Source organism: Cyclopterus lumpus, chromosome 16, assembly GCF_009769545.1.
Source record: "Cyclopterus lumpus isolate fCycLum1 chromosome 16, fCycLum1.pri, whole genome shotgun sequence".
NCBI lineage: Eukaryota > Metazoa > Chordata > Actinopteri > Perciformes > Cyclopteridae > Cyclopterus > Cyclopterus lumpus.
In genome coordinates this window covers 14,781,936-14,799,959 of record NC_046981.1, presented here as the reverse complement: position 1 = coordinate 14,799,959, position 18,024 = coordinate 14,781,936, and the positions used below count along the sequence as shown (strand labels likewise).

Here is an 18,024-nt window from a genome sequence, read left to right as displayed (position 1 = left end):
TGAACAGCCTTAAAATTCCACACATCTCCCCTCATCTGTTTTCACAATGTTGACATTTCCTTAGAAACGGTGACATGGGCTTTGCTCGTCTGTCTGCTTATTCAATTCAATTCAGTTTATTTTGTATAGCCCCATATCACAAATTACTCAGTAATCCTCAGAGGGCTTTACAATCTGTACACATACGACATCCCTGACCTTTGACCTCACATCGGATCAGGAAAAACTCCCCAAAAATAACCTTTCACAGGGAAAAAAGGGAAGAAACCTTCAGGAGAGCAACAGAGGAGGATCCCTCTCCCCGGATGGACAGATGAATAGATGTCATGTGGACAGAATGAACAGAGTTGTGTTTTGTTTATCTGCTTCCGTGTTGGTCTGCTGTTTGAGTCTTACACTTGTTTATAATTTAGTCTCGTCCAAACTTTTTAAAGTTACGTGATTTGATTTGATTTGAACATTTAGAAGTTGGGCTTGAGTTATATTGGGAATGGGAATACAAATCGGAGACAGAACGGTAAGAATCAGAGCCTTGGGAGATAGAGTGGGCAAAGATATTTCAAACATGTTTAAAAAAAAGAAGACATTTGTGCACACATCTGATTTGTATTTTCCAATGTGTCGTCATGCCTGGTGATCTCAGTGGTTCTGTGTGAGATCAGAAGATGTTCATTAGTTTGAGAAGCTCAACAGAGGCTTGTTACATGACATCTGCATGTCAGTTCTAGTGCTCGGTCAGCAGGGATATGACTCCATAGACTGGGCGTGGCTCCTAATAACCATGGCACTCACTAAATATATTAGTAATGACTTATTCATAATTTTAATTGGCTTCACCAGCCCTTTTTTTAAAGGGTGTGTGTTCATATTGCTTTTACGTGGCCTTGTGTGACCCGCTGTGCCTATTTAAGAGATATTGAACATATATACAAAATAGTTTTCTATCTCTCTACATACACACTAAGACATTTAAATCAGCTGCAGTGTGTTTAAGCCCATTAAGTAGCAACACCTACTAAAATGTAAAGTGTCATTTCCATTTCTTGTCTTAATAGATTTAGGATATTATTTATTCATTCCGCATTATAATCTTTTGCCAAGATACTGATCGGGACTCTCTTGTAAGATGATTTACCTCTGCAGTAATCCAGAATGCTGAACAAATAGGAAGGTGCAGGGTCAATGAATCAAGCCAGGCATCGGTCTCCTTCGTCCTTGGCTGGTGTCAGAAAGGAAATGAATACTCAGATTTGATCAACATAATTCAATTTGGCATTGTCCTGTTTCCCCATTCCACTCTCCTGCCTCCCTGTTATTTATGTAATAAATTGATTGTGTGATGCTCATCCATTTGTTTTTCCAAAATACCCAGGTCTGCCCAATACCCATGTGTCACTGAGAGCTTTTCTATCAGACCTACAGCAGATAATGTTAATGATGATTTGTCTCCTCTCTAATTAAACCGTGCTATCAACTTTATTAGTGTTCGGTTGGAATGAAAACCTGTGTCGACACGTCTCTATTGAACACGGTTGGAGCAAAATAAAGGAAATGTCTCTTTATGACAGTTATTAGAGGAAGCCGATGTCTTCTTTTAAAAACGTCCATAACATGGCTGCGGTTATGTTTAGCATTAATTGTGAGTCACAGTGCCTTACAGCTACAATGCAGGGAGTAGCTGTCGCTTTAAACTCATTCCTGTTACAGATAATTAAATGCAATGTGAGTGCAAACCCTCTGAGTCTCCCTTATTCTAATAAGCTTTCCAGCACAATAGCATTAGGATTGTCCGGCTAATAGATGCAAACTGTTAGCTTTGATCAGACGTGATGATGCATCGAGTCAATGTCAACTGGCTCATTTGGGGAAACGTATCTCTATTCAACGGAGGTAGCTTCTCATTGTTCACACTGACAATCTAAGCTTCATCATTAAACACAAGATTATCCCCTAGTCGGCATCATCATGATAGATCTTTCATTTCTAGCCACGTTCTCTAGTATTCCACATCTGCCCGTAGATTTGGGGGATATCGGTACACTGTGTTTGTATTGTCTCTAGTGTTTCTCTGTTCCTCCTCCTCTAGTCTCCAGTAAATCCCTCTGTCTCTGTCTGGGGGTGAGGCTAAGCCGGTGATAGGCAAATAATGAGGACTGCTCTCGAGGGGCTTTTGGCAGAGTCTTGGGGGGGATTGAGGACGCCACACTGGGAGTCCCAGAACCTGGTGGATTACTGAGCTCACCCTCCCAGCTCCCGTAGGACATGTCACCCCACTGTCCTGGACGAAACGTGTGCCAACACGCTCAGGGAAAGTTACATTTGACCATCTCTTGCATGACTTGATTCAAAATGCAGCATGAATCAGACTTTTACTTCTGCTCTGAAGAGTAAACCGTGTATCTGGTCTTGAGTTTGTCACCACGCTTGTTAATTACCAATTCATCATTTAGTTTATTAACCCTATCACGAACAACAGAGCAGACTAACGAGCTGGCAGCTGTGCTTCTATAATGGAGGTATGTATGAAGTGAGCACATGCTCACATGCCTGCAGGTGCTCACGTACGTTTACCGGATGCACACAGAGCAGGTTTGGGTCATTCTCCTCATTACTTCCTTGCTAAATTGGAACACCGCTCTTCCTGCCATACTGTTGTTGTTGTTGTTGTTGTTGTTGTTGTTGTTTTACAGTGCAGGAGAAGTGCTCAACTTGATCACATGGCTCCGTCTAATGAACACATTCTTTGCATTGCTGTCTGACTGTTGATGACACTGTGCTGTGTTGGAATTTTAACCTGAGAATAAATAGTAGGATGTAGTCTTGGACACTGAAACGTGAGACAGGTTCTTACATTCACCTCGTTCTCATTCGCAGATTTGTTTTAGGAAATGTTTTTGCCACATTCACTGCACGCTGTCGCGGTATTCGTGTCCCTTGGGAGCGTTTGACAGGGATTCTATTATCTATCAGGAGAAGGAAATCATTATTTTACAATGTTATCTCTTCTGTTCCACTCTGGCTCACTTTGGAAAAGAATAGTGTAAGAATGGGCCAGACACAGTGTGTACACAGCTGTGATGGTTACAGCTGGACATACATATTCCCTCATCAGTGCTGAGGCATATAGAATTAATCCTGGCTGTAATCCAGAGAGTTGAATTAAAACAACTAATCTTGTGTGTATGTGCATACGCGTGTGTAAGAGCATGTGTGTGTGACAAACCTTCACTGGTGATTGACCTCAAGACCTTTAACCCTTTGTTTATCTCTGTAGGCCACATCGCATCAATGAGTTCCATCACAGAGGACTGACCTTTTGACCTTTTAGTATTAACGAGACCTTTCCAAAGGTAACATAGATGAATGAATATGTTTTGAAAGTAGAAAGTACTGTATATCTTTATATTCTGTGTTTTGTCTTTCGTCTTCTTGCTCGTAGCCATTCCAGTGGTTAAAAACAGAGATGGCACTGTCGATCCGTCTGCAGTCTGGTTCAGATGGAATTATCTCAATAACTGCTGGATTGGCATGAAAGTTTGAGCAGGCCCTCATGACCCCAGAGAATGATGTCTACTGACTTTGGCTGCAGACTTTGTCTCAATGTTGTGTTCTTTTCTGCCACTTTTCTTTTTTCTTTTTCCTTTATTCCTCCTGTAAAGCACTTTGCAACTTTTCTTGAACTTAAAATTAAGTAAACTTGCTGGCTCCAGATGCACCTTGTGTGATGACGGAGCAGCGCTGCTGGTTGGTGCTGTCTCGATTGGGCAGTTTAACCTCACTGAAACTCTGGCTGTTGTAGTGAAGCTTTCCCTCTGTACAAATGGAACCAGAGGTCAAGCGAAGGCTCTCCCACCCTCTCATTCACGTTTTTTCCTGCCTCTGCTATTTTCCTCCGACTCTGTCTCTCCCTCTCCTCATTGTGGGTTGTCATGGAAATGGAAGCCCAGGGAGGGGGGACTTCTATTATTGAAGCAGTTGTGGGATTGGTAGTGGGCTGGGAGTTGGGGTATAGTGAAATGGAGCGATTCATGCACTCATAAACAGAGAGTGCGGTGGAGCAGAAGGGAGGTGGAGGGGCTGGGGGTGAGAGAGAGGGAGAGAGACAAGGAAAAGGAGAATAGAGAGGGGCCCTGGGGGCGAGCGGAGAGAGGAGCCAACTCCACGTGTTTTGGCCCTACTTCTAACTGATAGCACGTTTTAGGCCATTACGTCATGGCCTGCCAGGCTCTCTGCTGTTTGAGACATACTGCTGCGGAAACACATTCCTCATGGAAGACGGAGAAATAAGCCTTTCGTAACACCACCTGTTGTTGGAGAGGCCGGGAAAAACTGTTATCAGTGCATGGGGCGTTTAGGAGCAGTGGTGGGCTTGTTAATTACCGTCTGTACTAAATGCCATATGGAGAACAGTTTAAAGTAATTTACCTTCAAAATAGACTTGACAAAGACTGAGTTGGTATTTATCGGTTGACCTTGGACACACCAAATGCTTGCTTGTTTAGTGGCAGTTTAGGTGATTATGTGATTTAGAACACACGCAGCTAACTTTTTAATTGATGTAATGCTGACGAGACTGCGTTTTTTATGAAAAGACGTCAGTTAATGTGTCACTGGGAGTTGCACCCAATGAAAAAAAGTTGTATAACGTCTACTTTGGCTCTGGGGGGAGCGCTTTAAAGTTTGGGAAACAACCTTGATGACGTCAGTGTGGTTACATCATGGAAAACATAGGAGTTAGGGTTTTAGGGGCTTGACCCATACTAAGGTTGTTTTGACCATTATTTTTTCTCTGGCAGAGCAGCTTTTTGGAGGTGAAATACAAAATGGCCACCAATTGTGTTTGACTCATTTACTTTCATAGATACAACAGAGAGAAACGGAATTGGGATGAGAGTTACTTTGTGAGATTCAAACCCAGGACCTTACTTTGAATTCTAGCCTAGTTAGGCATTAATACAATGAAGCTGCAAGTCTCCACATTAAGTCCTTTACTTACATTAAAACATGAAAATACAAGACTCAAGATGTTGCACGGCTTAGAATACATCAAGACATCTCAGCTCGAGTCAAAATCCCAGTCCACAATGAGAGGCCGTCTAAATTCATATGTTTCAGACTAAACATGCTCTTTTTCCCAGCACCCTAGAGAGAAACACAAAGAAACTGAGACTGCTCCCACACTCTATCTCTCCCTTCCTCTCAGTCTGCGCTTACACACACATTTTCCAGTGTGACATGTGATTTAAATCCCACTACAGGAAACAAAAGACAACGCAATCGTAAATTACATGAATCTACGGGCCCCCTACAGGTGCAGGTGACATCTGACTCAGCTGAGTCGAGACACTGGTGAAGTAACCAACATAGTGTTGCTTTCTGAAACCTAAACAACCGAACCAGCAGTTGTACAAGTTACCCAAAACTCTACTGTCTTTGCTAAATGTCCAAGCGAGAAAAGATTGAGCAATTGCAAACATATTTCAGCAGCTAATCCTTCATAGTTAATTAGCTTTGTGTCCACCATTACCCAATGCTACACCACCCCTCCTGCTTCAATACGTTTGCTAAAGGTGGAAATAGGGTATTCAATAGTCTATACCATAGTTTGGGTCTTCTCTTGGGACATTCTGAACATTCCTGCTATTGTTGTTTCATTACCAGGCTGAGGGTTACCCTTGCCATTCACAGGGTCTGACCTCTAGACTCACTGGCTGCTGACCATGCTCCTCAGAGTCCAACGATAGGAGCTCTTTCTTTTGCAGAACTGGTGCTAGTACGCCTCTTGTTAGTGCAATTTAATTGTGTATACTTTTTGAATACCTTCTAAAATGAGCAATTCTGTACACAGTCCCGAAGGGTCACGGACAAAAAAATCTTTAGGAACTCGTCAATACTTCCTTTGAACGGCCGAGGGCCGACATTATACAGCCACCAGCTGTGAGCTCAATTGCTGCTGCTCTTCCTGGCTGTGATTGGTGACGCTGTGGCTGTGGCTCAACGGCTGTATTTGTGGTTGAATCCATGATTCTATGGATATGGCTATGGCAGCTGTGCTGTGACTACTCTTTATTACTCAGACTAACATTAGCCAAGAAAGTATTGTTAGGCCACTTGAGTGTTTTGCTATGGATTTGCGTGCACTTGCGAGTGCATGCTCAAAGAGCTGCAAAGAAAGAGAGACATCAATCTTCAGAATAATATCTCTATTTCCCATAGAGTCTGTTACTGGACTCAAACTCCCTCTTCCTGTTCCTTTGAGCTCTTTTGTTCCTCAGCTTTCTTATCTCTGCAGTTGGTTTCCCCTGTTTTGGGGCTGTGTACTTACTGATGCAATCACATCCTCTTAAAAGTCATGATTTTTGTTAATTCTCTTATTCCAAGTGTGTGAACTGCTTACGGTGATCAGTGGCAGTTCAATGAGGTGTGTGTGTGTGTGTGTGTGTGTAGGAGTGTATAGGAGTCTCTGTGTGTTAAGTGAGGAGTGCAGCTGCAGCTCCAAAATCAAGTCCTTTCTTGATCACTGTGGGATGGATAGGGAAGGAGGGGGTCCTCCACTTCCTGTGTGCAGTGAAGTCACACAAGTGGTTCACAAATGGAATGACACAGGTTCACAGGTTGCTATGAAATAATGAGAGAGGGGGTTGAGAGGAGGAAGACAGATAAAAGCACTATTATGCACTTCACCGTGTATTGTTTCAGAAGACATGCAACATTTCAGCACGTCTTAAATGCAGCTAATTGAGGCCAACTGTGCATTGTTATCCTATTTGCATCCACCTTACCTTGAATGACTCATCAGAACAGCATGGTACAGTGACTCCTTACTATGAGGTATGCTTTTATCCTGAGCCCTTTAATGTTCCTATCAGACTGCATGGCTCAACAACACTTTACTGTCTAGTGTGCATAGTAAAGGGTATTTTCTAACACAGTCACATAGCTAACTTATGTTTGGTCTGTAACGTATTAGGATACCTTTTAAATCATATACAGTATGTTTCATAGAGAAAATATTACATTAGAAAATGTGCCCAGTAATAATTTTTGTCATATCTGCTCAATATTCATGTTAAATTTATTCCATTTTCAGAACACGGTTTATAATTTAAACTGTGGCAAGTAGCAATCCTGTGTTAGATCAGTATGTCGGCTTAGAAATATGATAAATAAACCATGCTGACATGAATCTTTAAACATTAATGCTATTTTTAAATTCAAAGTCTTTGCCTAGACTAAATGGATTTGTTTTAGTCTCATCCAATTTTGGAGATCAGTGTATCTGTTTTTAAGAGCTCGTCATATTATTTCTCAACAAAGCTTAACACTAGCAGACTTATTATTTAAGGTTTATCCCGGACCTCTGTTGGGGCGTCCAGGGGGGTGCTCCTTGCAGGACTTATTTTTTTTTATAAACAAGCTCTATTAGTCTATTTTGTTTTTATACATCCTGGCACCTTATTTACATTAAAAGTACAAAAAGAAATCCCATTGTGAATCAGTTTATTTCCATTGTGAATTAGAAAATGGATGGCGGGCCACCTGCCACCCGATCCCGCAGGCAGTAAGTTGAGTATCATGGTCTAGAGCATACGGCTCTACTAAAAACCAGGGTGGTGTAATAAAAACAAAAGGGCTTCCTTTGTCTGTATTTTTTTGGTAAACAAAATACTTTTCTTATATGTGATTACATTTCAGATAGTTCTTTAAACCAACAGACTGTAATGACTTTAGGGGGACTGGGATCTTTCACAAACCATTTCTATGAGTCATAGTGTGAATACATCAAGGACATTTCAGAAGAATGTGATAAGATGTACAAGTCGACTTTGAAACATTAAACAGTTCCTCTTCTTGCTTTAATTTTGCAAAACCTCACAACAAAACACTCTACCCCCCCCCCCCCCCCCCCCCCCGCCCGTCTCCTTCGAAATCCCCCACTTTCCAGTTGCAGTGACAGGTGGCTCTTGGGGGTTTTGGGTGAACACGACTCAACAGCTGCACAAAGGATCCTCATTGGGGTCCTTTTGACGGGGTGTCCCCTCTCAAGCGTGCCGATCAGCCCCTGGCCCAGCCCCCACCTTGGCAGATGCTCTGAGAGATCCACAGGTGGTAGCCGAGAAGACTCTGCAGTACTTCAAACTGTTATACAACACATATCCGTGTTTATTTTTACGTTTTGAACTGGGTAATCTCTAAATATATGACTATCTTGGGTGGAGTAATTGGTTTCCCACAAACGTCCATCCTCCATAAGAATAATCTTGCTGACAGGACAATCTAGTGTTCTCTTAACACTGTTTACAAATCATTGACAGTACACATAGTTGAGTCCCACTGACAGTGAGCAAGCTGCCCTGACTTTAATAGCAAAGCATGCTGCCACACACCCTGACAAGGCATGTGTGTATAGGGCACCAGTAGTCATTTTAAAATGACTCAGAAGGATCTTCATTAAAGTGACCCCAATGGTTTCAGGGGGATGTTTTCTGTATTCATGTGAAGGAAAAGGAGAGGACGTCTGCACACTGATTAAAACAAAACTTGAAGCCTGCTTTAGGAGATTTAAAGGCTGAATAATGTGTTTGGGAGGTTGCAATGTCCAATGTGCGAATCGTCCAGAGTAAGCAAGATTATTTTACCTTATTATTTCCCCAACAACAATAAGTGAAATCATGGTAGGCTATGCTGGAGGATTTTGTTGACAACAGTGGAACGTCACAGCAATCTTATGTTATTTGAATATAATAGTTTTTCATATTAATATACCTGCTGATCTTTACTCATACTGCATTTAATCAGACGTTAAAGAGCACTTTAAGCAGCATAGGAAATGACAAAAACATTGCACACAATAATTGCAAAGGAAAGATTTATAGAGTGTGAACTGTGAACTGGCTGTAAGAGCATTGCACTTTCGTGGGTGGAGGAAACAATCAGTACGGAGGGGGAACTATTTTACTCAAATGTTTCATCGACATGGATTGATTAAGATTGTAAAATAGGCGCATTAAAATCTTGCAGATAGTGTATCCGTCTCCCATAATGTTACGTCTAGCTAGTATATAAAGATAAATACCGTAGGTAGTAACCACACACCCCTCTCGGTAAATGGTACGGCCCGTTAAGGCCGGCGAGGCACGGTATGCACGAGCAGAGCATCAGCTGTGGTGTGTCGGAGAAGTGAGAAACTTCCCTCACTCCTCCGCGCCTGCTTTCTTCTCTCTTTTTTCTTTTTCTTTTTTTAACATGATTCCATCCCTTTTTCTGTAACTTCTCTCGGGAGCAACCGGAGGGTCCTGGCTGTCTTTCGTCTGAGCGGGGTGATTGTGTCCTATCTCCGGTCTCTCCGGAGGGTTTCCTGCACCGGCTCGTCCAGGACTTCGGCTGCAACTGGAGCGACTCCACCAAGTTTCCCCCACCGCGTTCCGCCTGAGGAATGAGAGGACAGCCGGAGAGGAAGAGCCGACACTCGCCTGTTTGAATGAACAAAAGGACCGACATGGAGGAACACACTCTGCCGGGATCCAAACGTAAGTCTACCTTGAGAGTGGACCCTGTCTAAGAAGAAGAAGAAGATAACAAGGGCTTTGTCATTCATGTCCTGTTATCACATTGTAACCACATCATGTAAACCGCTGCCTCGCTGGTGCTGACTTTGTAGTCGTTTAGAGGGTAAGAAACACAGTTGCAGCTGAGGTAACGTAGAGAGCCGGCTCAGGAATGAATTTTCTCACGAATTATGAATAATCACGAGGAGGTGCGGGTGCGCACAGTCATCCAAATCATAAAGCTAACCGCGTTGTCGTCCACAAGATGAACGTCAAACCCGATTTTAATCTCGATCTAATCAATGGAAGATGATGACAATGAGGATGGTGACCAGTTTGCAGACTTTCTTTGGTGAGAATATCCCCTCACACCGGCATGCTCCTTATTAGCTGACTGCTTATGGCTGTCTCTTAAACACATATGTTGCCATTTCTTTCGCACAGAGCTCAGAGGGTCATAACAGGACACTTTGCTCGATGAGGTAATCTGACGTGTAGCACCCCATCCCCCTCCGTATGTTATGTGTAGCTCACTACTACCATGATGCAGTCCCAGGCGGCCTGGCACCCCTTCCCATCTCCTCTCTGCTTACTGCTACACCACATCATGTCTTCCAGGTGCATTTTCTTTCTGCTGGTGCAGGGTTGCATCAACAAACTCCTGAATCCAGGAACCTTCTAAATGAGAAGCTCAGCTCACAGCCCAAAGTGCAGGATAAAGAGTCCTCCTCACACTCTAGGGCCAGATCCGGCTTAGTTACTGCATTATATGTGCGATTACGAATATGTGATCGTGCAGTTTAAGGCCATTGTCATGTCGGTATAGGGACGATGAAAAACAACTAAGATGAAAAACCCCACGGTGGGAACCTGCCAGAGTGAAGTTGTTCTTCAAGACACCCATCGTTGGGTCAAAGTTTTAATCTCAATGCCAAACCATTGTGGGTTGGCTGGAAGGGGACACACACACACAATGTGACCTCCTCCTTCTGACAACAGAAAACTCCCTTCCTGCTGACGGGGGACTTCGAGGAGGGAGGTCGGCTTGTTTTGCCTCTGCGTTTCATGGGAATCTTGACCGTCCGACCGGAGTGTCTTTAAACTGCCATTGTTCTGAATAACATCACGTGTGGCCATGAAGATGGGAAGGGCTGTCCTCATACATGCTGTGACTCATGGCCGAAGCACTGACAGCGGGGCTCGATGTTTCATGTGATGCGTTTACAGTTTGGCAGCTCGACCGTCACGCTTCCCACGCTTCCTCAGAATAATCAAAAGTGTTTCTTTCCCAATGAAGTCATTAGTGGTCTAATGGTCGTCAGAGCTCCAGCACGCCTGTTGCAGAACTTAAAGCTCAAAGCTCAAAAAATGATTTTTACCTTCACGACACAGGGACGTGGGACGTGACACTCTTTCTAAGTACACCGTCACTTAAAATGCCTGATAAAAGACATGTCTTCTTGCCATATCGTCTCCCAAGACTGTGCATTTCCCATGTAAAACATCCGTGATATGTAAAACCTCACCTGGAAGCAGCAGGGCAATTAGAAAAGTCTTCATCCGTCCTGCTCAAACTATCGCTTGAACTGGCGCTGTTGAAAGCCTGGCCCAGCCTTGTGAAAATCTCCTGTCTGGATTTATGGAGAATATCTTCTGATCCCACTTTTCTTTAATCCGGCTGTCTTCTCTCTATGCTCTCCATTCACTTTGACAGTCTGCTCCGTTTGGTCCTCCTCACTAATTTCCATACCTGAACAGCTAAACTGTGACCAGCAGAGATGAATAGAAACGTTTATTTCCCCTTCTTATGGTTTGCCTTTTTCTAGCCTATTCACACCCGAGTGGAATTTTCATTGTTCCTATATCTGATATTCTTACTGTAGGAGCAGGATCTAATGTGCAGAAGAGACTGTGGCAGCGCTTTAAATTGTTAATGAGCCATTATGCAAACTTTAGTTTTAAGCAACAACAACAAAAAGACAAGCTGCTTCACTACAGTGATACTGAGGATAAAGAGCCTCCACCAGCCTTGGCTGCAATGAACAGGATCAGTCAGCTACACATCTTCCGCCGCAGGAGTTGTTATGTAATCTGGGGGGGTGGGGGTGATACGTGCAACCCGGTCCCATTTTTGGAGAGAGCTGCGCTAGTGTCTTTGTAAATTAGCAAGTAGGCAGGATCCCATGGGCCCTCCTAGATTCACTGTGTAATAATGGAGGCAACATTGTTCATGCCCAGGATTAATTTGCCCAGGAGTGTGTGCACGTGTGCGTGCGTTATAATGAGATGTTTTCATGAGGCTCTAGCAGGTTAGCAATGTGTGAAAGCACTCATGTGTGAAAAGTATGATTGAATGTTTGTGAATATGAGCAGAATCATTTACTTCATCATCTATTTTCAGATATGCAATCATGTTGCAAGCTACTGTAACTCTGTGTACGTAGTTATGGCGCTTACTGTACAGTTCCAGCAACATGCTTGGGTTATGCCAGTATTGTCTTGAAATGTACCATTCTTTGGGTTGTTTGAATCTTCATGTAATTTATAGATTAAAATTAAATATGAATTATTTCTGTATCTGAGGGAAAAAAAACACAAACAAAAATTGCCTTCATATTAGTGGTTGGTGCACACAAAAGGGGCCGTCCTATGTGTGGGCTCCATCCTCTATATTCCATTTAATTCAGTGTATGCGGCTGCAAACTTTGGCTTTTTTTTCCAGGCATGCATGGCTAAAGGGATTAAAGTAACTGAATCATTATACTTTACCACACTCTTTCACAAGATAGAACTTTTCTTTTGGTGTGTAGATTAATTGATTATTCTTCTAAAGCTGCTTTGGGCCGCTTGTTGATGTCATAAGAGACTGGGGGGGGGGGGGGGGGGGGGTTCAGATATGCTCAAAGCCCATATTCAGCACATTTTGTAGAAGGGACTCGAGCTTGTCCCGATGACGTTTGGGGAGAGAACGGAAAATAACTGACTGAACTCATGCCAGCACTGTGGCGTTGAGGTCTGCTTTTGGAACTGCAGTGCAGTGTTTAGACAGTGACACATTTGAGGTTGTTTTGGCTCGTCTGCACTCCAGTTTATTAGATTGAAAAAGAAACACTGACTACAGTTGAAAAGCTGAGCTTTTCATATTAGTGTTGGATCATACTCTTTTTTTGTTTCTTCTTCTTAGACATAAGCCCTGTATTTGAACAGCTCAGTATGACAGTAATATGACTGCAATGTGGTCACTCAGTATGGATTTAAACACATCTCAAGGTGTCACTTAAACTGCAGAGTCACTTGGGGTTGGAATCTTTTGGTATCTCACAATTTGATTAAATTAAGATTCTCAGGGCCATGATTCTTTTAAAAATGAGTGGGATGCTAATTTTATGATCTAGTTTTATATTTGAAAAAATATATAAAAAAGTGATATTAACTCTCTGTTTTCAGGAGTTCATCCATATATTTGAAAGCTTTTACATGATTGTGTCTGTGTACAAGAATCATGACGTGAAGCATTAAAAGAAATAAGAAATCCAAACGAGAGAAGACTTGAGCTCTAAAGACCAGAAGAAGGTGAGACATGCTGTAATGTGAAATAAACTCATTGAACTGCTTTAACTCCCCACATAGAGGAGGCGTTACATCAGTGCGATCCACTCTGTGGCACCCAGGCGGTGTAAATCACACCGCCTGTATTACTCATGAGGTAATAGAGGAATATCTCTAAACCTAGCACTCTGGAAAAGCAAATGATGTATAAAGCCTTCTCATTAACAGCACTCAAAGTGGGTAAACTCTCAGCCTTTGCAGTATTTTCTCTGGAAATGGCGACTGAAAGCGGACAATCCGTGCATGCAGTTGATCCGTGCACGGCGGAGAACGACAGACACAACCTTCTCAAATGATGTACATGAGGTCCTTTTAACTCGGGACCTCCCTGTTTGAAATGTATTAGGACACAAATACATAGTTTACTCTGAAAACACAGATTAAGTTGGGATTAAAGTTGAACTTGCCAACACCATAAAACTCAAACACGGCAAAGGATGTTTGTGAACTCTCACCTTGTAAATACTTAGTTGGATTGCCATTTTCTTGCTAATGTTACTCAAATGCTGATAAACAACAATGAATTGCTGCATGCTCGTGTTTTCTATACCTTGTGCTTTATGCCTGGTGATGATGTCTGTAATCATTCACTCCTTTAGCCTCATTACGTGTGTTATTAGTCACACTTAAAATGGCTACCGGCTACGGTTAAGCATTAGCCTCTGAAATGAGACTAGGACACTTGTAACTTCACATTTTGCCCCAAGAACACATCTGGCTTCTAGTGGCTGCGTTTGAAGAATGACTTGATGATGTCTTCACCACTTCTACTCTTTTGGTCTTTTCTCCATAACAATACCATTTGATATATAATACAGTTGATCATTCAGGGAGCTATGACTTGTCAAGGACCACCTGTGATGACTTTGAGCTCAAAGACTTAAAGCTGGTAGCAGAGAGCAGAATCATTTGGTGTGTTAACGTGTGTGTGTGTTTAGAGTATGCAGGATAATTGTTCTGTGCAAAAGGTATTAACTCCCAACCTAGGTTTGAAAGAATAGCAGGATATTTGTGTAATGCTTATAAGAGATAAAAGGTGTTAGTTGGCTTTATAGGTGCTATTTGTTGGACTTTATTACCTTTTTTAGAAAGTGTTTCCAGCATCTATGCCATGCTAAGCTAACTGGCCTCTCGCATAACTATATACTGTATAGCACACATTTCTCAAATGACAAACTATTCCTTTTGTAATTAAAATAAGCAGTGTGCTTCAAAGGCACAGAGCAATGCAGTCAATGGACCAACGTATAATGAACCAGGAGGGCTTTAATGCAGATGTTGTTCAAGTTATAGGACCATGGCAAGGCAAGCTTATTTTGCACAGAGGCAATTGAAAGTGCTTTCCATGTGTGCATTAAAACCATGAAATAAAGAAATACAGTTTAAGACAACGAGACAAAGATTAACAGGCTATAATCTAGGCCTTTGGTCCAAGATGCTGCACAGCTGCAGCAGCTGGGTAGTAAGAAAGTGACTGAACGCCAAAGAAACTAACCCCTTCACATTAAATGCATGGGAAAAGCCCATGAAACATACACATGCAATTTGGAAGGCATCTGCTCTTCCTAACCCACATAATGTCTTTTTAGTTTCGACTGTGACACACCGAAAGTAGGCCGATGATGGGTGTCATCATCGATGCTGTGCTGCCATTCTCCCTGGGACACGAGAGGAAGGACATGGGAAGGGAAGTCTTGATTTGGACTGCGTCATTTGTTCCTTCCACCTCCACCAAGTCTGAAAATATCTCAGACGGGCTGCTGTGTGCTCTCTGGCCGTCTGAAAGTTCCAGTCACCAGACCTGTCTGCTAATATTAGACCGGTCCCTAAAGGGCATGCATCTTACACTGTGAACACATCTCGATCACCCTTCACATTCCTTGGCAGGCCACCATTTGTATTTCGGAGCCATTGTTTGATCCATTTTCACGATTGTTGTAGATATTTCGCCTGCTTTCTAGGAAACGTTGAAATCACTTCAGTTTTCATACTTTTGTGGATGGATTTGGACCGCGTCGCTAAAAAGAGTGGGAGTGAACATTTGGTATCGTCATAGTTACCTGTGATTATGAAACCCATGATTGGTGCCTGTTGCAAGCAGAAAGGTTGTGTGTGTGTGTGTGTGGGGGGAGACAAAAATCCAGTTAATGATAACTGTTGGGTGTAATTGTATGTTGAACAGGCACAAGATTACTGCCCGGGCCATATTTTTGCTTCAAGGAATGTTTACGAAAATAACCAAATTGGAACAAAACAATAAACAACGGCTCAGTGAGCTACTGCAGACAAGGACACACGCACACAGTCAAAACCCGTTCAAAAATCTCACCAGATGCATGTTCGCTGTACACCGATTCATCTAAATAATGCACCAAAAGGGAACTTAGTCTGCCACACGGATGGAAAAGTCATCGAGGGGATTACAGATACCTGAGATCTTTGCAGTGGCATTGATGACCAGTCGGACAAAGCTTTGCCAGTGCTTTTCTTGGCTTACCACAGATCATTGTATGTATTAACCCAATATGGACATTTTGGTGTAAGCGTCCCATTGGTCACTGGTTCAATTTCTTGAAGCATCAGTGAAGCATTGCTCTTCTAATCAGTTGCAATTTGGCATATTTTGGTTTACATCCTGTAAAAATGTGTCCTTGACAGTGACGGGGGACCAGAAGACCCCGCCATTGAGATCAGTGGGAATTAGACCATGCTGTCACTTCCCAACCCCCAAAAGGTTGCTAGGAGCGACTGCCTGGTATGCTGATATACTGCTTCCAGTTATGAATGGCGGCTTGTGCGGCCCAGATCCCCCCCCTCCTCCTCCTCTGATGTCATTGAAAAAGGCTTGAGTTTGGCGGTTCTTGACACTCTTCCCCCTCCACTGGTCAAACTGTCTACGTTACTTATCCCTTTATGTTGGAGCACGATGCTGGCAGCAGCAGCAGGGTCCCCAGGGAGCCGCCGCTAGGTCAGATTAGCAGAGCCTTTCATCAGCGCGGTGGTTTTTGGCGCATACAGTAGCTAAATGCCAGGCCTTTATTTGGCTTTATAAGGCTTCAGCCTGATTAGTGGGTTCATGAGTGTGACTCGGATATCTTTGACTCGCGCTGAATCGATTAGCCGTTCCAAGAAAAAGGAATCTTTAATTATTTTGATAATTTATTAGTTTTTTAAAGCAATAATGACAAACATGTACAGCTTCTCAATTGTTAGGATTTAGTGTTTGTGTGATTTATTAAATAAAAAATAAAAAAACTAGTGTTTTGACACAAGACATTTGAAGATGTAATTGTAGTGACCCCGTTGCCTGTCAACGAGTGGTCACTATGGTTGCTTCAGGTTTAGTTTTGACGCGTGCAATAAGTTGATGCCATGTCCAGTTTTTTGTTTGAAATGTTATTTATTTGTAATGTTGTAGGTCTTGTCAACGGAAACCAAAATGTGCACTCCTTGTCCCAACCCACTTGTATTTTTCCCAAAAGAAATACTGAAAGAAATCAAACCGTGTGTTTGTCTAACACTGCCTACTTCCGCACGGTCAAAAGACTGTGCTCCTGCCAGTCTAGCAACACCTGGCCTTAGTTTTACTCTTGATTTATATTGGCCTGTCTCAATTGACAGTCGCCGCCCTACGCCCCCTAGTGGTGGGAGGTACAACAAAACACACGTAAACAAAATGGCTCTTACAGTAATCTTAAACTCTGGCAAATTATAATGGACATTCTTTAATATTTTCTTGCATTTTATAGGCTAAATTATTATTGATTAATCAAGTAAATAAGTAGACAGATGGATCAATAATGAAAATATTTGCAGAGCGTGCTTTCTCAGTTGTATCTTGATCACAATCAATATAAAAGCATTGATAATAGCAATTCATCATGTAAGTTGTTACCAAACATTCTTTGGTTCCAGATTTCGCTTTCCCCCCTTTTCACATCATTGTTAATTGAATATCTTTGGGTTTTGGACTGTTCATCAGATCAATCAATATTTAAAATGATCATTAATTGCATTAAGCGCCGTCTTTGTGCAGAATTTAACAATGTGTTCAGTTCCCCTTTTTAAAATTGTAGTCCTCTGTTGTAAGCACATCTAATGAAAACGTTGGTCTGTGAACACACACACGCAGGGCCTGGTTTGGCATGGAGTCGGTGCTTGTTGTTTACACTGCGCTTCCTGTGTGTCTGGGCCCCCTTGCCCTCTTACATCACCCTATTCGGTGCAGGAGGGACACAACAGGGGGAAGGGGCGACGGGTTAGGGGGGTAAGCGATGAGGTAGTTCATTAGTCCCCTTGGCCCATCCCAAATGAGATGCAGATCCATTCTCTGTGTGTTTCCTGAGTTCCTCTTTCGGGGGGGGGGGGGTTGCCGCCCTTTTCCCTTTCCAGTCTTTTGGTTTCACACTCTGGGCTCTCAATACGGTTTCCTCGCCTCTTGTTTGCCTCAATTCCATTTTCCAGAGGCTGTGCTGCATCTCCGCCCTGTTTACCAAGTATTTCTTTGTAAGTTTAGATTTTGCAACTATTGGTGGTCTGAAAGATGCGTTCCCCTCCTCGCCTCTTTCTTTCTGTTTGGCAGGAGTCTGAGATGCTGGTGCTTAAGAGTGAAGCGCTGAGCTTCATAAATATTCCATGTGTTTTATATTTTACACTGCACAGTGTCTTGGGGAGACATTGGCAGTCCTTTCAAAGCTCCGTATTTGACTTCACACTGGAAATGTCGTCTTGTTGTTGTTTCATATGGGTATTTCTTTTTACAGCTCCTCTCAGCCGAAAGTATCCTCCCTAAGCTGGTAATGAGCAAACATGGTCATAAGAATGTGCTGACATAGTTTGCTGATTCTGTCATATAGTGAGTCATGTG

At 42.7% G+C, this 18,024-nt stretch overlaps 1 protein-coding gene across 6 annotated transcripts in view; it reads left to right on the top strand.

The window, feature by feature from the left end:
- The first annotated feature begins 9,142 nt into the window (after positions 1–9,142).
- The window catches only part of map7d1a (MAP7 domain containing 1a), a 38,356-nt gene continuing 29,474 nt past the window's right edge, over positions 9,143–18,024 (top strand). For 3 of the 6 annotated variants that reach the window (XM_034554170.1, XM_034554168.1, XM_034554167.1), the window contains exon 1: positions 9,161–9,530. In XM_034554170.1, coding sequence (XP_034410061.1) covers positions 9,482–9,530 — 49 coding nt within the window. In that variant the 5' untranslated portion in view covers positions 9,161–9,481. Of the gene's footprint in view, positions 9,531–18,024 lie in introns of all 6 variants that reach the window. The other 3 variants (XM_034554173.1, XM_034554171.1, XM_034554169.1) reach the window with 3 other exon arrangements.